The sequence below is a fragment of the Porites lutea genome, chromosome 11 (genome assembly GCF_958299795.1).
Source record: "Porites lutea chromosome 11, jaPorLute2.1, whole genome shotgun sequence".
Taxonomy (NCBI): domain Eukaryota; kingdom Metazoa; phylum Cnidaria; class Anthozoa; order Scleractinia; family Poritidae; genus Porites; species Porites lutea.
In genome coordinates, this window is record NC_133211.1 from 22,353,023 (window position 1) to 22,375,123 (window position 22,101).

Genomic DNA, 22,101 nt, shown 5'->3' on the forward strand with positions numbered 1-22,101 from the left:
GAAAATGCGCGAAAAAAAAAACGTTCTACTGATTCTACCACAAAAAATATAGAACCCTTGATCAAGCAACGATTAAACTGACAAAGTTAAATTTTTAAAAGTAAAAGATAAGTCCGTGTTTGACGCTAGGCTTTTAAAATCTGATTCGTCGCAGTTCTTCTCTCAGGGTCAAAAATGAAGTTGGCAATTTTGGATGACATTTTTCCTCGTTGGATGAAGCCCTTAAGTGTTGCTATTGAAACTAAAGCGACCGGGCACTATTTTAATTTGAGGCTCTTGAATATTCACCTCAAAATGATTTTTCAGCATTTGGTGGTCTTGTCTTTCACCCGGATGTTGATGGTGTTTCCGTTTTATTAAACCCCCCAAAACAATATTGTCGAGTGCAGTATGTAATAATGGTCTTTACTGACAAGATCTTCCCGTTTTATATGGTTATTTTTACCGGAAAGCACGCGAATCATGCAGCTCTCTAAGAAGTTCGAAAAAGACAATCCAATCAAAGTGGACCTTAAGGCCCTGTCAAATTAAAACTGAAAAATTTGCATCCATAATTGCTGGCTATCTTAAGTTTCTTTATCTTTAGAGAGAAAATAGTTTCCTACCATCATGGTGGTGATGAGATATTGGCGCTTGATAACGACTGAATTTTGTTGGATCTGCGACGATCGGTGATAAATTTGAACTGGAATGTATTACAGGGCTTTGTCGCACTGACAAGTTTGAAGATTGCGAGCGAGCGGGGACCTGTGACAGTCATGAACGAAGCACTTGAGGATTAAAAGACATAATAACCCAAAAACAAAACACCAAAAAAAAAAAACAACAAGAGCTTAGTTCAAGAATTCGAGTTTTTATTTCCACAGATAGCAAAAGTCAAAGCTGGCACGACCGAGCCACAAAATTGGAAACAAATGACAAGTCGAGTGTGGTTCCCTGTTCCTTTAGGTTACCGGCGGAGAAGTCCGTCACTCCGTCCAATCGACAGTTTGGATTTCTATTTACACAGCGTTCGATAAAACAATGAGCACATCTACATAATTTCAGACCTGTTAAATTTCGCGAAACTCCGCGGTCTTAATCCACGCATCGGTTCGAGCTGAGAAAGGAAGGTCCGCGACTCGCGCGCCCAGTGAAGTTTGACATGTCAAAATAGAAAGTACCCTGTGTGGTACGGGTAGCATTACACGATTTTGTCAGTGTGTCAGGTCTCTCACTGTTCGGCCGGCCAGTGATATATTATTCATTAAAATGTACAAAGGGGTCCCCGGAACAATGAGAAAACACAAAGTCTACATGCGATATAAATTTCAAATTGCTTCGGAGTTAGCATGACAATGAAGCAACCTCTTGTAAACATTTTTTGCCTTGTTTACGAAATTCGTCCATGTTCAGAGCAACTTCGACCAATAAATTTATGCTACTGAAAGCGTCCAGTGTTGGCGTCGGTGATGAATTCTCATTAGGAGACGGTATTTCGGAGACACACTCGTGTTGCTGTCCGTGAGCGAGTGAGTGGGGGCTCTTACAACCCACGTAATTATCAAACTGTCCCTTGTAATCACATACAGGAAAATACGGCTCTGAATCATGCTGTGAAAAGTCTTGTTCGAATTGTCGCTCAGGGCTGGGGGATAGACTCCGCTGATAAAAACTGCTCGGAGACGATGAAGCACTCTTTACATTCGCCCTTCGCGTGATTGTGTAATTGCTGGGGTCTCTGCCTTCTCGACGAATCATCTCGGGTAGTATTCGCCTTCTGGCATTTATAAACCAGTTGCAAACTTGAAGCACAGAGAGGTTAGCGGCTTTCGAAAGATACTGCTTTTCAGCTTCGGAGGGATAAGCATTAAACCTGTGTTCCCAGAGCCACATTCGTAGAACATTGACCGAATCTTTCGGTAAATTGCCTCTTCTTCTCTTGGGCGGTGGGCTATTGGCGTTTGTGACACGTGATGCGCGAAGCACCCTCTCGCCTTCCGCTCTGAAAATTTCCACGTTTTCGTCCACTGCGAGAGACAAAAAATAACAATAACTGTTAAAAAGCAATTTAGGAATAAAAAATAACCATTTAATTCCTTTGTTGGGACGTAGCGGCGACGAAGTGGCACACGATAATTCTGGTGCCCTTTGCTCATCAAGACATGTATTGATCTTATGAACTATCACAACTGTCATCGGTCCGCGAGCGAACACAGTGAAATCACGAGACATAACTTGTCTGGAACCCGACATTCTTTGAAGCCGCAGAATCCTGGAATCCTAGTTTTAATAAGATGTGGGCCTTAGAAATTAAAAAAAAATAATGTCCTACGAGAGAATTTTTCCCCGGACGACGAATTTGCCACTGTCAAAAGCACAACTCATTCATTCAGAATTTCAGAGGCGTTGCGCATTTGGACGGCTTACTGCAAAATGACATTCATTTGTTTCAACCGGCTTTCTGTAACTTACAGTATCGCTTGTTCCTCGCCCCCTTGACGGTGTGGGGAGCCATCTCTCTTGTCGGAACGTACTGCCCGAGGCTGTCTTGGTGTTTCTCTCAGAAAGGATAGAGCTTAGAATTAGAAGCAGAGCAGTGTTTGCGAAACCTGTAACAGCCCAGAGACTTTGACACTAATGACAGATGAAAGCGTGTGTGCAGTCTTGCGTTGCTGTGTGTTTGTGTAATTTACAATATAATAACGACACGCGATTGGCTTATTGTGACAATCTATTTAAATTGCGCTCGCATTTCATTGGCCTCTGCGAACAACTGGGAAAATTTTCCACGTGGATTGGAGATATACGGCGATTGTATTTACTTCAGGTTTCAGATCTTAACGCCAATTTTGACTGCCCTTTCGCAAGTCTATTATCCAAGTTTTCTTTCATTTTGCTAAAGCAAACATTTGAGGTGCCGAAGCTGAGAGAAAATGAAATTTTTTTTACAAATAAGATTATATTTTGCCTGCGGTCTTTGATATGATCCCGACGCGTTCGCTTTTCAATGTATTTGGAGATATTGGTAGAGATAGATATTCTGTTTATGAAAATTAAGCAACTGTGATGAGTTGTTATATTTCAACTTAAACCACATTAAGAACAACAGGAATAAATTGTTAGCGCGTTGGTTAAAGAGCTATGCGAGGTGGTGTGGCACGCGCGAATGTTTGACGCTTCGGTCGAAAATTATCGGTTTCTTCTTTCGGATAAGTTGATCGCTTTATTTTGCGGCTGAAATTGCGAAAGTATCCTAATTCTTTCAGCGTTACCAGAGCTACAAAGTTTAGTCCAATGCACGTATTGTTCGTCTTGAAAGCTGCATTTACAATGCTTGAATATTGTTTTATGAACAATACGAGCCAGTCATCTTTGTATCTCGGATGGGATGAGAATCTCCGAGCTGTCAAACGCTGCGTAAACAAAAGCTTGTCAAATTAACCAAAGCAGAAATACGCTCTGATCTCTTTAAAATCGTCTCCTGTCGTGATTGCAGCCACATTGGTAGTTTTGTTAATCGCGCTATTTTAGATGCCTGTTTAAGAAGGTTTGAATATTTGGGTAAAGCAATTTTCAGTCTGAAGATGCTAATAAATATCATGTCCCGCAGGCTATGTCATTACGTACGTCACTTGGTGACCGCCCATGGCCTTCCAACTTGCTATACGCGCTCACTTGTCTCGCTTAAAAAATGTAGTAAGCGAAAATCGTTAACATATTTTCGTTCTTTCGCTTTAAATACAATATAGTTGAGGTGCTCTTTAACTCTGTACTGTTACAGGCGCGTTCTTCCAAGTGATCGAGAGATGCTCGAACAATGGCAATTAAAATTTTACTCGAAACAAGCGAAAGCAAGCATTTTGTCGTCTCTTTATGACCTTTTCTTGTCTAGAGATTTACTTTTGTTATGTTAAATTGATTTTGGTTTTACAAACCGGCGAAGAAAAGCTTAAGAAAAAGCTAAAGTAATATTAAAACGTTTTAAAATGTTTTAAGTGTTAATTACTCACCCCAATGTAAAAGGGAAGTATTTTGGAACATTTTGTGACAAGAAGTTTCACCTGTCATTTCGTGTTTGACATTTAAACCCGTGCACAGGAGCCAAGAAAGCCCATGTAAATTACACCCATATCCGATTGGAAAATAATATTACAAACTACCGGGATATAAAATTTCGACATGGACTCTAAAATAATACTTTGAGAAAGCGATCGCGTTTTGAGTTGCTACCAGCTTTTAATAACTTGGAAGCATTTTGGTACCCGAAATATTTAAGACAAAACAAAAAGTGATATGGTTCCAATTTTATCAGGTGATTGTCAAACTTGACTTCTAATAACTCTAAAACTCTGCCGGCAAAAAGCTAATCACAACAACCAGGAAAGAGTGGCCTAAAAGAGTAGAAATTAATTTTTAAATATTCTGATTTCAGTTTGTTAATTTTGTGGCAGCCGGGGTGTCAGTGAGTTTTGGTTTTATCCAAGTATTGTCTTTTCGGTCAGTTGGTTTTAATCACAAATTTGCTCAGTTGTGTTTGCACTACACAGGACAATTTGAACTGCTCTTATGAAAAAAGCAATTGGACGGTTGATGTTAAGCTCGTTCTGTGGGCGTTAGGAGCCGGAACTTGGAGATAATCCCAAGTTTTGATTTTTGCCAAATTCAGTCCATGCGGCTTTTGACATGACAAGCATAAACGCGCCCACGGTCATGTTATTGTACAGCAGTGTTTACTCGAACATGTGCGCAGAGGCTATTGCGCAGCAAGGAACATGGCGGAAAAATCTCACCGTCCATGTGATCTGAAGTTAGATGTAAGATCGATTTCTCCGACAGAAGACAGCTCTGGAAGCTGCGAAAGGTAACTTCTAGTCCTGTTTATATTGTTCTCTAATTATTCACTGAAATATAGTTTCCTTATCGTTTTTCTTTTCGCAGTATTGGCGATGCCCCTCCTCAGACTCCTAGCTCGCCCTTGAAAAATAAACCCGATAATGTCAGGGTGTTTCGACGTTCTAACAGAACAATTTACACTGCAGGTGAGCGTTTTTGACAACAAAGTCCACGAATCATTTATCCACGTGAAGTAATTCGTATGTTATTTCAACTGTGGTCGCATGTTTGCGTGTATGTGCTAGCACGTGCATGCGCGTATCCTTATGTGAATTTGATATATGTGCACTGGATTGACGCGCCAGGAATCCCTTTTGGTGCAATTTTACATCAAATCACCTTGTCCATTTTAGTGATGAATTCTTAGTTGAGAGTATTTGCTCCTGAGAAACAGGACAGGCCAACTGGAATTTCCTCTTTTATGGACTGGGATCTATATTGGGCAAGTTTTATTTTAATAAAAGTAAAAGGTTTTTTTAAATTTTAGGGTCCCTTTTGTGACACATTACCCTGCGAGCAGAGGCCCTTCAATCTTCCTAGATAAGTTGGGACTTATCTAGGAAGATCGAAGGGCCTCTGTTCATAGAGTAGTGACACGTTGGCCTTAAATCATCATTATGACCAGATTTGAGCAGTGTTTTCCAATTTAATTTATAAAGTCATCAATGTTGCAGACATTGAAGATTCCACTATGAAATGCTCCTAGCAGGATTACTGCAAAGCCAAAATCCACATTTATGTGAAGAAATGTATTAGAACTCTATCAAATTCAGCTTCAAGGACCTGGAGGTACACCCTTCTCCGATTCTCAGTGTCATAATAGTATTGAAATTTATTCACATTTCAAATCCAATCTCATTTGGGACTTTACAAAACAACGCATTCTTACTGTTTCCTACAATACTTTTCAAGCTACAGTGAAACTCTGTTATCCAAGGCTGTACTCTAAGAAAAATTGAAGGGAGCCGAGGCTCTGAACTTGTGAAATCCAGTGTGCCCAGCATATGATTTGTATCAAAAAGGCAAAGAATTTCTAGTCACCCAAGAACAAAAGTTAGGTGCCACGGGCCACCGGGCTCTGCTAGAGCCAGGGCTCAAAGTAACGGCTGGTCAACGAACAATGTCCAGCCTGATCGTGGACTTGACCGGTCAAACTCTCATCTTGCCGGTCATTTTGACCAGTCATTTTTGGAAGCAAACCTTTTAAAATATTTTCCATATAGTTGCTGCTTAATGCGTTTTGCTCTATAACACTGTAATCCTTTTTTTTTCTTTGCCTCTTTTTTCATGCTGTGCACTAAAACTTTTAAAGAAAATGAATGCCACATTAAATTTCACTTGGTCATGTAATGAAACGCAACAAAACGAAACAACAACAAACTGAGTTGTGGAGTAACACAATGATGCTGCAAATCGCACTGTTCTTTCCGCTTTGCTGTGATTAATAATGTGACCTTCTTTGGGAAAACATACACATACACATTATTGTTAGAAAACTAAAGGATAGCTAACAGTTTTTGTCAATCTAACGTTTCACATCTACTTGCAAGAGGATTGTAAAAACCACCTTTGATGGAATTCAGGTTAATCTATCGCAATTCTCCACGTGCTGTACTGTTTCTCCAGGAATAAATTTTAGCACTGTATATAATTTCTTTATGTCGAACATGAATCTTGTTTGCGGACTCGATTGCGGAATTGCCTGATAAAAATTTAAGCTAATCGAAAAGGAATGTCGCCCATCTCGGCGCTTAAAATCCTCCTTCTTGTAAACAGCTTTATGCAAATTTCTGTAGACATTTATAATGAGCCCTTCACGATAAAGTGTTGCACGATGTACGACCCAACGAAAGCTCTCCTGTTTATTTGTTGACTTCTGATGATAAATACACTGTTTGTGGAATGGAGTTCTCGCCAGAATCAACTTCTTCGCCCAAAATATTTAGTGGAGGAGACTTTCAATCACCTGCCGGGCAACGAAAAAGATCACTTTCACTGATATGCAGCTGTGGGACTTGGACACTTGAGACACCGCCGTACGATGATACTCAAAGTCAAAGTATATATAAACGGACATGAAAGCGAGGGAAAACCCCGGAAAGGAACTCAACAACTTGTGAATGAATTTCACCAACTTGCCACTAAAAACCTGAACGTCAATGCAGTACAACGATCTATTGCCAGTGTAATTTGATATTCCTTATAACGAAAAAAAAATCATTGTATTCATTATTTGACCGGCCAAAATCCGGGTTTGTCGGGCCTAAAAATTATTTGACCGGTCATCATGACCGGCGACCTATAGTCCGTTATTTTTAGCCCTGAGAGCACAGCCTTGTTATCTTCTCTACATTCCACCTGTGTACATGCTAGTCATTATGGTACAAGAAAACTTTCCATTTCTGAAAGGACCTTATACACCCCTGTAGCTAGTAAAACATGGTTTGCACTGTACTATTGTTAGTATGATTGCTACAGTTGCTAAAAAAAAAGTTGAGCAATGTGAACATTCTTAGCAAAGTACAGTAGAGATAATATTATTATATGACAGTCAGGAACAAAGTAAAACTGAAGTCTATTTGATCACTATAATTAAATATTTATTTTTTAAGATTATTGTTTCCAAGTAATCCCTGCGAATGCTGAGCAAACTTTCAGTTTGTGATCTTTGCAGTCATTGCAGCAGTGGTAGCGACCCTATGGAAACCAGCCTTAATTATAAAATGGTTATTACACTATAAGAGAGACAGCTGTATTTTTTTTTTCTGTGATAAAAGTTCATTTATCCTGCTTTTTGCATGGATTAAGATGCAAAATGCTATTGCAGTAGAGCCTCAATGGCTCGAACTCCGAAAAACTTAAACTCATCACCAACTCAAACTAAGTCATATTTCCCTTGGATTCCACCCCACTTTTCAGTCATTTTTGCTTGAATAACTCGAATTCCCAGCTAACTCAAACTAACTCGAAATCTTTTTCTCGTAACCCCACGTGGATGCCATCTTTTTACTCTTCTTGTTTTATAATTTGTAAAAACACAAAAATTAACCCTACAGCAATTTGATCTTAATTGGTGCAAAGAACCGATCATGTGTTATCATAAAAATTCATAATCATGTTACCCTTTCAAATGAAATAAGTAAGTTTGCACTATACTATACACTGATGTGCATGGAAATTTATTAAAGTGCCAAATTGAATATTTAATCAATCCTGATAACTCAAACCCTCGCTAACTTGATCTGTTTTCCCTTGAGAGTTTGAGTTACATGCGTTCTACTGTATTAATGTTTGTGGAGTTGTTTACTGTCCATGTGAGAATAAGTTCTCTAAAGAAAGGTATCCTAAGTGACAATCATAGGTTTTTGGCCCAGATTTACCTAAACCTTTGCTTGCATCCTTCAATATTGGTTCAAAGGTTGTTTCTGTTTTTCATTCTTTTTGCCAGGTTAAGGGATGTTTTTTGAAGAAAAAGGTTTATGAAGATAATAAAAGCAGTTTTACACTGTATTTAAAGGATCTTTTCATTAAAAAGCATTTTTAATTTTGTCTAAACAATGTTATTTAAGTGAGTTGATGCTGCACCTCCAAGGATTTGTTGCTTTGTGGGGATAAATAAATTGCTAATTTTTTTATCACAACATTAGCAGCAGTTCTGATAATGAAACTGCTACTATCCCCGAGAAAAATGACTTTTTGCTTCCTTATTGGTCAAGTTGTGGTGAAGCTTACTTATCAAAGTTAAAATAAAATTAGGTGATGATCAGGCAGCACAAATCAAACCAGTGATTAATTTTCTTGTTATATTACTATATTTAAAGGCAGTGTTAATTTTGTGTACGATGCTGGTCTCAACAACATTATTTATTGGAGTAATGTGTTTGTCTTCATGTGTCAGAGCACCCTTAGCATAGAGAGAGACTGTGTTTGTGCCATGACTTTTTTCATGTCTTGCAACCCATGCTGGCACAATGTAGTTTTTGCTAACTACTGTATGTCAATATTTTGTTTTTCTGCAGGCCGTCCACCTTGGTATAATTTGCATGGAGAACTTAAAGAGCCATTTGTCATAGGTGTGTTATACCAAAATATAAAATCTGTTTTAGGAAATTGCATGTCATGTAAGTGTTATTGATAGCCTTTTTATAAGGATATAACATAATGACATATTTAAAAGGCCAAACAGATTAAAAGCAAGCCATAAAACAGCATTAGAAAGAATATTCTGGATCCTTTTATAGGCATATAATTTGTGGTTCAGACACTTTTCGTTTGAAATTTTCAAACCAGTTTAATTTGTCCTCCTTTGTATCATGAATCTGACTTAAGGGAAAATAAAAATTAAACTTGTATGATAAAGGTGAATCATACCCTTGGAGAAAATTTATTATACTAATTTTAAAAAAAAACTTTGACTGAGAGACCTCAAACCAACGATCTTGAGTTTTCTGTCATGACTTTGTGTAAGTCCCTAAGACGGTGATTTTGTAAATGTAAGTCCATAAGTGTACTTCTGAAGGCTGGCTGTATGGAATCCAGAAAAGCAAAATTAAAGTTCATGTTTTAAATTATTGATGAGTCCATTTGAGTACATATTTCTTTAGTCTGAATTTCAAAAAACCCTTGGTTTCACCAGTTGAGGAGAAGCCAATATTTTACTACTGTATTCTTCTTGTTACTGTCGCAGTTTTATCCCAACGTTATGTCGTGCGTTGCCATTTCATTTGTCTTATGTCTGTATGTCACTGTTTTAAGGCCGCTTGTCAAAATTTATCCTTACTTGCCCTCATTAATGGGTAGAGGCAACATAAAGCTGTGGGTAACCATGCAGTGATCTAGCGTCACATCCAGGGAGGCAGAATGGCCAAATGGTTACAGTGCTGGACAACCAATTCGGGGGCCCCGAGTTTAAGTCTCACCCTGACCGCTAGCTTGATATGTTCACAGTAGTCCAGAGTTCAAATCCTCGACCACGCTTGTAAATAACCAGCTGGTTTGTCTCAGGCCAGTTGGGATTCTTAACCCTGTTTTTGATGATATTTGAATTATTTGTTTCAGTCATTTGCTTGGCCCTACTAGGAAAAGTGCTATAAATACTGCCAAGGATGAATATAGGAATTATTATTACTGTTATTATTAGGGGGATTAGAAATACGCCAAGGTGCCTTGTGCTACAAATAACCAGCTAGGTTGAGCTGTGGCCTATGGGCTTCATTGGTTTGTTTGCGCTGTTACCCTTACATGTACTTTATCTACCGAGACTGTATGTGAGAAATTTGTCATAACAAACTACATGTCATAGGATTTTTCACTGTAGTAAAAAGATTGATATAATATCATCTTTTGCATCATCAGGTTTGTGTGGAGGAAGTGCTTCTGGCAAAACAACAGTTGCAAACAAGATCATAGAACAACTTGGGGTTCCTTGGGTGTGCATGCTCTCACTTGATTCATTTTACAAGGTGGGTTTTTTTAGTTGTTGTTGTTGTTGTTGTTCTTTTGTTGTTGAGGCTTAAGTTTAATAACCCACTATTGGCAGTTCTTTTATTGTAGGTGAATATAGACAGTAAATTTGGTGTTTGTGCCTCATCGCAATTTCACCGCTCTTGAGACTAGTTATTATATGGCTAACTATGTTTTCTGTGGGATTAACCCATTTTGTCTTGCAAGAAAATATGTTGTTTTGCCAATATAATATTGGACTCATTTTAAAAAGAACTTGACCAATATCTAGCCTTCTTGACCGAACCTGCTCGTCCAATAACTTGGTCAATATCAAGCAGGGCTGTCACTAAGATTTCAAGTTGCTGGGTAAATACAACAAGTAGCCTGGGAATCAAACAGCTACAAGGATTTCTTTTAGTTTCCCGTGAAAGTAGCTGGGGGCCACATTCATAATAGCCATGGGAAATCCCCGGCCCCCAGGTCTTGATTACAGTCCTGTCAAGCCATCATACTTAGAGCCATAAGTAAGGTGTTCAGAAGGTGGATAAAGCTATCCTCTGGATAAATCTCTATTCATTCAGTGTAATATTGGTTTCCCTACTACTTAGTAATTTATCTGGTCCCAGTTTCTCAAAAGCTGGATATCCCTATACACTGGATAAATCACTATCCAGTGGATAATTATTAGGAAAACCAATTGTGCTATCCAGTAGATAGTGATTCATCCGGTTGATAATGCTATCCACCTTTTGAACAACTGGGCTCGGGTGGTTAGTGCTATCCAGCATTTGAAGAGCAAGGGCCAGAAGGAAATGTTTTTCCTGTACTGGTAAAAATGTCAAGTAAAAAAGAGAAGTGAAAGAGGTTTGAAACTCTTTTCAGTGGCTGGGCTTTTATTAAGACGTCAGTCAGGTGGCATGTAAATTTAAAACAAAATCATGGTTTTTGTTTGTTTGCCAGTCAGGGAAATTTGTTAGCTGGTTGTTTTTTCCAGCTTTCAGAAGCTCTATTTTGTTAAATAATTGTGACGCTATGCTTTTCGTATTTAAAAACAAGCTCATTGCATTCTGACAGGTACTTAACGCTGAACAACATGAGGCAGCCAAGAGAAATGAATACAATTTTGATCATCCAGGTAAAAATAACAAAATCTTAAACTTCCAATTCTACCAATGGAGAGAATTGCAGTCAAACCTCCACTATTGAACAGTCCTCTAGAACAGCCACCTCTCTACAACAGCCACTTTCTTCTTTCCCCAAGGTGGCCATTTTGAACAGGTTCAACTGTAGATGCCTTTAGGGAAAACTTCAAGACTTCATGCTACTACATGTAACTTATATTTGCTGACCACCTTGTCTCAGCTTTTTAACTGGCTCCTCTTTTCTCTAGTATTGATGATAAAGCCATATTTACAACAGGAAAGTAATAAAATTATTTGTAAATTTGTTAAGCACTGCCCTCCCCATCCTACTTGGGGCAGATATTTAGGACAGATGTTATTTCTGCAGAAAAAGCTGAGAACTGAGCAAGCAGCAGGCATAATCAAATTTACAGAAGTCTATAAAGAGTCTTGATGTCCACCTTTTAACCAGAGTCCATTGCACTTTAATTTCAATGTTGTCATTGCATGCGGATGTACCACACTCCTATATTTTGTGTGTTTATTTAAGGCTCATTGAAGCCTTCCTTGAGCAACAGATGTAATGTTTGGGAAGTTAGACAGTGTCTTGTGTGAGTTTATTAATAATAAAATTATTAATAGTTATTGAAGGGGTTCGTGGAAAAATGGCATATTAGGCAAATTTGTTCCAAAATTGAAGTGTTCAAAAACTGCCAAATTTTTACATTCAGACTGGCATGGTGAGTGACATGGCATCAGGTTTATAATCTCATTAAGTCACTCTTTTGTCGTTAGATTCATTTGATCATGACTTAGCCGCAACAATTTTGAAGAAGCTAAAGGAAGGAAAAAGTGTGCAGGTAAAACCTTGATTTTTTATCTTTTCTTTTTTGTCATGGAAATTTTTTAAATATTTTTTTGACAAGCGATTATTTGTCATTTTTCTTAAAGATACCCATTTATGACTTCAAATCTCACAGTAGGCTTGAACAGAAGGTATGCTTTTGCTATTATAAACGTTACTGCGGTTTATCAGTAACATTATTAATTATTAATCATCTGTCTTTTCTCAACTCCCATTTTTGCAAAAAGTTAGTTCTGAATTGTTTTGTCCAGCATACTATAATATGTTTGAGTATTAATTTTTTCTCAACTTTTTTTCCATGCTTACTTTTTTAAGTAATTGTCCTGCTGTGGTTAATGTAATAATATTATTATTGTTTTTTATTCATTTAAAATATTTTTAACAAGCTTAACCTCTCGCAGACTTTGTCAAAACTTTGGCCTAATTCTCAACATGGTTTCAGGATATAACTAGATGTTTTTCAATGCAGATACTACTCGAAAAGCAGATAACATCAATCAAGCAATTATATGTTGTATATTCTCATTTCTTCCATCCAGTTAGGTAAAAATTCAGCTTAAATGTCTTGGAATAGCCGTGAAAACGATTTTCTTTTTTAGTTCACTCTAGAATAAGCAGCTAGGCAGCCACACCTGGAAATGAGGTCTATCGATATATATCATAATATTTATACCATCAAATGGATGGTATATTGCTCCCATCTTCCAAATATGGTATGCACCAGTTGGTTATGAAGAATTAGTCGGGGGATTGGAGCCAATCAGAAATGGAGAAATATTTTGAATGAATAATAATTTAAAATATTATAAAGAGTGACTTAAGGGAGTACTAAATTCATAATAGGTAACATTTTTCTGTGACTATTTCCACAGAAAAATTTATATGGTGCTAATGTCATCATCTTTGAAGGAATCATGGCATTTGCTTATAAGGACCTGAGAGATGTAAGTTAGAAATTGTCCTGGGGGAGAAATAGGGGCTGCATATTTACAGGTATATTTTGACTTGTCTCAGCTGTATTTTTCTTAGTTTGTGATTTCGGATCATAGTTTTATTCCTGTTTTCAAAGTCATTGATATATCTCTGTGGAAAGTACCATTCTGTACAGTGCACTTACCTTCCTGTGCGCAGTGTTCAACAGCATCAAGCCCTTGAACTCCTGTTCCAAGAAAATGCCTTGCTGGTCTTGGAAATCTGTACATTATATTCATTCACTAGTTATTGACTATTTTTTTCAAGACTAATACTCTGTATTTGTATTCTTGGCCCCAGTTGTTCAAAAGATCAATAGTTCTATCCACTGGAGAAATCTCTGTCAAGTGCATAGCACAATCAAGCTTTTGGACTATGTGGGCCTGGCCCCTGTTGTTCAAAAGCCTGATAGCGCTATCCACTGGATAAATCACTATCCAGCAGATAAGTATTTGGAAAACCAATTGTGCTATCCATTTATCCATCTGATAGCGCTCTCCACCTTTTGAACAACTGGGGCGTGGTTATCATCGGTATTGCAGACACCTCATTGTAACAGCCTGCCTGGGTTGGAAGGCATTGTGGCATATTTAAGAGCCAGTGTTATAAATACTTACCCCAAAGTGTCCATTTATTATGTAACTACTGTGGGACAACTCTTTTCTCATCCCCACCCAGGGGCTTTTCTGTTCTTTTCATAAACTTTTGCCCACAAGGTTGTGAGGGAAATTTGTTGTGGGCAAAATATTCTGAATATTTTGTCCCAATAACCTTGTTAACCTGGTTCTTCACAGATGTTTCATCATCTTATTTGCAAATTTTTAGAATGATATTATATATGTATGTTTTCTTTTTAGCTCATGGATATGAAGGTTTTTGTTGATGCTGATCCTGATGTTAGACTGTCAAGAAGGTCAGCTAACTTGAAAGTAATTTTGTATTATTAATGTCTCATAAAACACTTGAACTGGACACGTTACATGATACTCTAGAATCATGAAATTTAGTTTTGCAACAATAATGTAAAAGTGAATTTGCAGTGTAAAGATATTTGTGACAGCCAATTTGAAATTTAGATATTATGTAGTCAACTTGTGTGAGGTCTGGAGCCAATCATTTCTCTGGGGTCCAAGTCAACATGTAGATATAAAAATTCTGAGAGATCAGGGTACCTACCATCTGGGGATCAAGGTACCTACCGTCCAGAAATTCCAGTATGGTAGGAAAATCAAATGGCTCAGACCATTTCATTTTGAAAGCTTCAGAAAATATGGGCTGTGATTTGAGGCAATGCATTTTTTTACTCTTTTCAGCCTGTTCAGCATTTTTGATATACTTTAATATATACAATGTCGGGGTTCGTTCTCCCTTCATGTCAAATTTTATAGTTTTATGTTGATGCACAAGGTTTCCACCCAAGATTTCTTGAAAATTTATTTAAAGTGGCTGTCGCAATTATTAATTAATGTGAGGCTTCTAACAATATTGTTATTGGATGAATTAGAGGCCCCATCTGTTATGTTACGTGAAAAATGATCACTTTGAAGATGGAACATTGTTTACTGTCAATATCTCTTGTCTTTGTTGTCACGAAGGAACTTGATTAAGTTTCATGTGTTGATTTTGTGTTGGATTCTTAACCACCCATTAGATTAAAGAGAGACATCACTGAGAGGGAAAGAGATCTTGTTGGTGTCTTGCAACAGTACAACACCTATGTGAAACCTGTAAGTATTGCCCAGCCTAAGGCTATACCCATGTAGACAATCATGTCATGGCCTACTAATAAACCCTTCTTTCCATATTTCAGGCTTTTGATCAGTACATAGCACCCACTATGATCTATGCAGACATAGTTGTTCCCAGAGGTGGAGAAAATAATGTTGCAATAGACTTGATTGTACGTCATGTGAGAACACAACTGGAACAGGTCAGTGGTTTTTGTTTTTTGGTTTAACCCTTCAAGTCCCAATATCTGCATACAAATTCTCCAAAACTGATCTCGAGACATTTCCTTAAAGAATTACTTGAGAGAATTTGATAAACAATCAGAGGATTTTTTTTTAACCTCGAGCCGTATATTTGTGGAGAAGGCCCAAGAGAGTGGTGGGAAACAAGCCTACCTCTCACTCCTAGAATCAATACACATGTGGTTAGGCTAACTTAGGAGTGCTAGTTTTCAGACTGAGGAGGACTGGATACGAGCCCGTATATTATGGGATAATCAACATAAGATCCATATAGTCAGAAAGAACACTTTGAGCTTTACAAAATCCCCAAGTTTGGTGTTAATCGGGCAAATATTGTAGAACATAAAGCAGCTCAAAAAAGTGAAAATTTACAAAGGAGTGTATAACCTTTTTATGGTTATATGTCTGGTAAGGATTACCGGATAACTTGTCCCGGACGTTGATATATTTCTTAGTAAATATGGAGATTTTGAATGGCTGTATTTCATTAAATTGTAGGCCGAGCAAACACTAAACTAAAGAATTTTGTAAAGCTCGGTGAGCTTTTCCTGTATATTGAGGTGTCGTGTGGATAATCCCTTTCATATAGGGGCTCTTACCAAGTCCCTCTCGGTTTGTGGCCATTCAAGTGAATCTTTTCAGCAGTACCTTGACGTGATATCATTAATTTTTTGAGACTTAACAAAGTGGTATTTGGAATTTTTGTTGCTATGACAAGGGACTCTAAGGAATGCAAGGGACTAGTCTTCCTAGCTCCAAGGAGTGTCCCAGATTAAAATTAACGAAAAAAAGTTAAAAACTGCCAACTTTTATCTGAATGCTATCAAAAAAAACACACAATGGTCTCATTGGGAAGAAAGTTCCGTCAAAGGGGTTTTTTTTTAATCACACCACAAACTCATAGGCTAGAACCATATGACATAACATCATGATCGACAATGGAAGTGAATATAGTGATTCTGTTATAATATCTTTTGGTGTGTTTTTTTGTCTTGTGTGTTTTTGTACCCCGTTACTAATTTTTTAGTGTTGCAGCTTTCAAGATCTAACCATTAATTGTCTTTTCTACCCCTGCTCTCATAGAGAGGATTCAATTTCAGGTAAGCAACCAGTTCTTTGTCATCGTTTTTTGAAGCAGTACTTGCAAACTAACCTCAACTAAACCCTGGACCTTGTCAATGAAAGAGCCTCTGATAACCTACGTTCTTCTGTGACTATTTTGTTACTAAGCGATAGCTTAACGAGAAAAGATTCTCAGGCTCATACTGATAAAACGTGCATGCCCCGGGTAAAGTTCTTGAAGTTTAAATTATAATTGTTCGTTGAAATCTTGCACAACATTTGTCAACTAAGTTGAAGTAGACGAAACAGATTTTTTAAATGTTGTTTTGTCTTTTTTGGATTGTTCTAGCATTCAAAATCTACCGTCATTTCTCCTTCTGACTTTCCATTGTATATGAGTGTGGACATCGTAATGATAATAAACTCGTGTGTCTTACTAAATTTGCAGAGAGAAACTTCGTTATGCGCATCAAGGTCAGCCTCTTCCTTGTTCACTCAGTATACTTGAAAGTACACCACAAGTCAGAGGACTTCATGCTATTATAAGGTTAGACTACTATTCCCTCGCTTTTCAGTAGGATGATATTTTATCAGCTAAGTTTCGAGCTTTGATGTCTTCATTTGCAATCAATGCGTGAAACCTTTTGCGCAACCTCTCTTACTGTCGTATTTGTGTGTCTGCAGAAATGAAGCAACCAGTCGAGATGATTTTATCTTTTATTCCAAGAGGCTGATGAGAATACTTATTGAGCATGCTCTCTCGCACTTACCTTTTAAAGTAAGTGCAAAAAAAACTTTTTTCTTCCGAGCCGACTGTGTCACTGACTGAATAAACATCTTTCTCGTACATGCAGGGAGATTTTTCTCAAGTTTCCATCTTCCTGTTGTCTCGTAGAAACATGTAGTTACCTCAATGGAAGGAACAACTTATGAAGGAAGAAAATTTGCGGGGAAAAGGGTAAGAAAATTGTCTTTTTAATTATATGGCTTGAGTTAATTAGTATTGTAATGACGTACAGGAAAATCGTTAAATAACCTGTAGATGGAGACACAATAAAATAATTTGTTGACACGGCGCAGTCCGCCTTTTCTCTTCTTAGTCCGTCCGTCGAAACGCGCGCGTGGTAATAGGGAGCTTCAGCAAAGGCGACAAACGTCAACCGAAAGTGATGCCTTTTCTCTTTTAATATGCCTCGGTTCTACCGAATTTTTAGCGCTTAGCGTCTTTACTGTTACAGAGACGGTTTGCCCAAAAATGTGGGGAAAACCTCCGGCCAAGAATGCAAAAAGCCTACTTCCATTTGACGCGCGTCGCTCAAAAACGTCTTTGCTTAAGCTCGCTATTAAGGAGATTAAGAGTCACGTTTACGGCATACGGCAAACGTCAGATTCAAGTTGAGAATTTCTCAGAATAGAAAATAAGCAGATAAAAACGGTACAGAACAATTCTTATGGATAAAACTGGCGTGAAACTACTTATTTTTGTGTAGAAGTAATAAACAGTAAACGACAATTAAGGGAAAAACTTGGTCACGTGGTACAAATTCTCGTTTGCCGTTTAGCATAAACGTAGATCTTCTATGATATGGTACGCCGCACGACTGGGAGCGACTTGTCAACTGGCTTACGCCGTCATTTCTTTTGGCTCGCGGCTTCTGTGTGCCCTTCACGGTACTTAATGTAAGGGGGGTTATTCACTAACACTTACTTATTAAAAGAGAAAAATAAGAGACCGCAGTGTGATCATAACCACGCAGGCGTTCTTAGGGCTGTCTCACGAAAGAATGCTTGACGAAGCCCTAAGAACGGCTGCGTCGGAGACTAACTGATTGGTAAAATGTCTGTTTTTCATTTTAGTTGTGCGGGGTGTCAATTCTTCGAGCTGGTGAAACAATGGAGCCAGCTTTAGAGTCTGTCTGTAAGGATGTCAGAATAGGCAAAATCCTTATTCAAACCAATGAAGAGACATTTGAACCTGAGGTGGGTCTTTCTCTTTAGGAAAGATACTAGTTTCGTTTTTACAGTAGCTTGCTACCCGAGGCGGATTAAGTCGTAGTTACGTGGTGTATGAGGACGTATAACATACCAACATTTATCTCATTACATAAAGAATACAGCCAATCAGAAAGCTAGAAACCCATAGCAAATCCTGCGATATTAGCGATAGGTGGTATTTCAAGAAAACTTCCAAGCGATACTTGCGGTCGCCACATTTTCCTGCCGAGCAGATTGCGAATTTCCTGGAGCGACTCTTTGAAAAAAAAACGTAAACCTGAATTTCAGCGTTCATTTGGTCCTCTCAGAAGTAGCCTGATAAAACAGCCGACATTTGTCGACGCCACCACTGGTTTCCACGCCAAATGACGTCTGAAAAACGAGCGCAGAAATTCCATACTAATAACGCGTCACTTCCCAGGTCTGGGTAGGTATACCACTCGCAAAGAAACTTTCCAAAAATTACAATCTCAAGCTTGACAACAGTTGTTCATAGCTTTTCCACTTGCATTAATAACATTGTTTGCCTTATCTTCATAATTCAATAATGGATATGAGTTCATAGCAGTCGTTCTTTGCTTTCTTCCTAGCTTCATTACTATCGTCTTCCAAAAGGCATCAGTGAGGATCACGTGATTCTTATGGACGCCACTCTCGCCACAGGGGCGGCAGGTAAACCTTCATCAGTTACACCAGGAAGTTTTTCCGTGATGGAGATTTTCCTTAAAGGAGCTGTATCACGGTTGTCTAGTTCAGTGCCGCGTCATCGAATAAATTACTATGTCTCCCAAGCATTATATCAAACGTGACAAACAAAAATGAACTTTCGAGAACTCTTAGCGAACAAGTTTAAAAAACCATAATTCGTCCATCCGTTCTTACTTCGGTATTTGCTGTATTATTTTACCTTCTTGTAATGTTTTGAGCGGTTATTTTAAGGTTTTTCCAATTTTGTGGCAGTTCTCGCCGTTTGAATTCGTCAAATTTCGTGACACAGTGCCTTTAACAAACTTTCTTTTTCAAGTTGTCCTCAAGTGTAAATGGAAAACTCCTCCAAGGAAGTAGGTGTCATACTGTATTTTGAAAAAAGGGTCGCGTATGACGCACCAAGACGGGAGGTCGTTGTCGTAGTTTCGCGGAGAAAGCAAAATGCTGTACTTTGTGTATTAACAAGTCAGAAAGCTACTTTCTTTCATTGATATTCAGAAATCTCGTCTAAAGTTAGAGACACTCTGTGAAGAATACTTGACTTACAGCTTCGGTAAAGTTGGTTCCGTTAAAGTAACAGCGACTTTTCTGTCAAGTCATGCTCATGCTTTCAGTTTTCAATGCTGTATTATTAGATGTCATTTAAAGTATACCTTTTTTATTCTTTTAACAGCTCTCATGGCCATCAGAGTTTTGCTGGTGAGTAATCTGGCTCGTCAGTTTTTGACGGGAACGTTCAAATCGTATCCTGGACAAATCGTCCCCGGAAAACTGTTCCTAGTGTTGGGGACTTCTGTGGAGATATTTTGATGATATTCCAACTTTTCCGTCCGTTGACGAAATCCTGTAGTGTGGTCATCAAAAATGAGACGTCTTCAGCGTGCCTTTACATGTTGAATTTTATTTACTTAGTACGTCTGTCCTTGTAACTTTTGCGAGTCTGTGGAAGAAATCCGGTGGTGTAACCATGTAAATGAAACCTCTTCAGCAGTCTTATCACATGGTACTGTATGTAGTTCTATCTTTTAAGTTTTTGGATGAAATTCACTTCCATAGCGCTTGACTGCAGAGCGGGAGGCCGTGGGTGGGATCCGTTGGACCAATACTCAGGGTCTTGAAATAACTGAGAAATGAAGGTACTGCCTTTGCCCTGCAAATGGCTAGACCTTCGCGTGACTCAGATGACCACGTAAAATAGTAGGAGACACTAAAATAGTGTCTTCAATTATTACTTTAGTGCTAAGCACATTGAAATTCAAATAAGGTGATCGTATGGTGTGACCATACAAATTTCGTAACAGTACTTTGTATGGTACGTGGTACTATCTGCATTTTCCTGGAATTCCGATTTCGGGAACCACTTGCATTGGACAAGATTACTTTGTTAACGTCTAAATTTCTGAGATTTACTGAAACTGGAGGTTGAAGTTATAGCGACTTCCGGTCTTCAGTTTGAAATACAGGGAAGAAATTTAATCTGTTGCGTTTGTGTTTTCCTAACCTGATATCAGGCTCTATTTTCGTTTCGCTTGGTAGATAAAATTCCGGTGGGCTTTTGGCCAAAAGTGAGCCTGATCTCCGGTTAGTGTTTTCGACACAAAGGCCGATCCGCACAAGATGACAAATTTGGAGTTCTCTTTCAAATATCTAAACGAAAAATTTTATGGGGACAATTTCTGTTTTTAAAAAAATTTATCCGCACTGGCAACTTTTTCTCTCAACAGGTTGACATATCTGTCACTACTTTGTGAAAGAACAACAAATGATTGACAAGAACAACACATTTTCGTTTATTTAAGTCGATTTTGCCCAGGGAGAAGTTTTGTCCGCGCCCCAATTGCAGATTGCCCCGTCTCAGACAAAATTTGTAAAATCGCGACAAACCTTCCGCGTTTGTTAGGCGTTGGTGATGACTGAAGATGTGTCTAAATGAACAGCTTTCCCGCTTGTGCGGATCGGACCAAATTTAGGCTGTGTACAGACGCCCCCTCCCCGCCAAAAAATCGGGGATTTTTTTGAGGGATGAGAATGTTTGTATACAGGCAAAACTGCTTTGTAACGCGTTTTTTTTTTCTTTCACAGTTTACAGGTGTAACGGTGAATTGAAATTTCCTTCTCTTCTTACAGGACCATGATGTCAGAGAGGAAAACATTTTGTTTTTATCGTTGATAGCAGCCGAGTCAGGTAATCACCTCTGTTGAAGAAAATATTAAGTAAAGGAGAATAAACCTTATATTTTATTTTGCTAGTTACAACCTCTACTAAACGTTAAGTTAGTCAGTTTCACGTTTTATGCATGGGTCGACAGTAACCGTAACATATTGATCTCAGTGTTTTTATAGGTGTTCACAGGATAGCCCACTCTTACCCAAACATATCAATCTGTTTTGTACAGATGTTCACAGGATAGCCTACCCTTACCCAAACATATTAATCTGTTTTGTATAGATGTGCACAGGATAGCCTACGCTTACCCAACATATTGATCTGTTTTCTATAGGTGTTAGCCTACCCTTACCCAAACATATTAATCTGTTTTGTATAGTTGTTCACAGGATAGCCTACGCTTACCCAAACATATTGATCTGTTTTCTATAGGTGTTCACAGGAAAGCCTACCCTTACCCAAATAAATTAACTTGTTTCGTATAGTTGTTCACAGGATGGCCCACGCTTACTCAAACATATTGATCTGTTTTCTACAGATGTTCACACGCTAGCCTACGCTTATTTAAACATATTGATCTGTTTTCTATAGGTGTTCACACGATAGCCTACGCCTACCCTAACGTGAAAATAATCACAGCTGCTGTAGATCACGAAGTGAATGATAAATATCATATAATACCCGGTATAGGTAAGTTGAGTGGTTACTTTTGGCAGCCACGCGATCCGCTTTTGAGAAGTATCTTTATTAGTTGGCTATGCTCTCACTGATTATTCATAAACTGGTGAAAGTGTTCGCCCTTTTCCATCAGTTTCCCCCTTTTTTTCATTTGTTTGAAACTAAAGAAAGCATTGCCTGGTGTTTTTTAGTTGATAGGAAAATTTTTTTTGCGAAACACAGGAATTACAGGCTTCGAGAAAT

General features: G+C 38.3%; 2 protein-coding genes across 4 annotated transcripts in view; one reads left to right on the top strand and one right to left on the bottom strand.

The window, feature by feature from the left end:
* The window catches only part of LOC140952934 (uridine-cytidine kinase-like 1), a 46,729-nt gene that overhangs the window by 20,397 nt on the left and 4,231 nt on the right, over positions 1–22,101 (top strand). For 2 of the 3 annotated variants that reach the window (XM_073402389.1, XM_073402390.1), the window contains 18 exons: positions 8,895–8,948; positions 10,231–10,337; positions 11,395–11,455; positions 12,237–12,301; positions 12,393–12,437; positions 13,179–13,250; positions 14,136–14,191; positions 14,930–15,005; positions 15,089–15,208; positions 16,332–16,348; positions 16,759–16,857; positions 16,995–17,088; positions 17,206–17,268; positions 18,168–18,290; positions 18,896–18,977; positions 19,687–19,712; positions 21,141–21,198; positions 21,772–21,870. In XM_073402389.1, coding sequence (XP_073258490.1) covers positions 8,895–8,948; positions 10,231–10,337; positions 11,395–11,455; positions 12,237–12,301; positions 12,393–12,437; positions 13,179–13,250; positions 14,136–14,191; positions 14,930–15,005; positions 15,089–15,208; positions 16,332–16,348; positions 16,759–16,857; positions 16,995–17,088; positions 17,206–17,268; positions 18,168–18,290; positions 18,896–18,977; positions 19,687–19,712; positions 21,141–21,198; positions 21,772–21,870 — 1,317 coding nt within the window. Of the gene's footprint in view, positions 1–4,567; positions 4,844–4,920; positions 5,022–8,894; positions 8,949–10,230; positions 10,338–11,394; positions 11,456–12,236; positions 12,302–12,392; positions 12,438–13,178; positions 13,251–14,135; positions 14,192–14,929; positions 15,006–15,088; positions 15,209–16,331; positions 16,349–16,758; positions 16,858–16,994; positions 17,089–17,205; positions 17,269–18,167; positions 18,291–18,895; positions 18,978–19,686; positions 19,713–21,140; positions 21,199–21,771; positions 21,871–22,101 lie in introns of those variants that run through there. The other variant, XM_073402391.1, reaches the window with a different exon arrangement.
* Positions 834–2,650, bottom strand: LOC140952935 (uncharacterized). The gene is made up of 2 exons (XM_073402392.1): positions 2,455–2,650; positions 834–2,009 (listed from the first exon to the last, which is right to left on the bottom strand). The coding sequence occupies exons 1-2, from the start codon at positions 2,495–2,497 to the stop codon at positions 1,327–1,329; spliced, it is 726 nt and encodes a 241-aa protein (XP_073258493.1). The 5' UTR covers positions 2,498–2,650; the 3' UTR covers positions 834–1,326.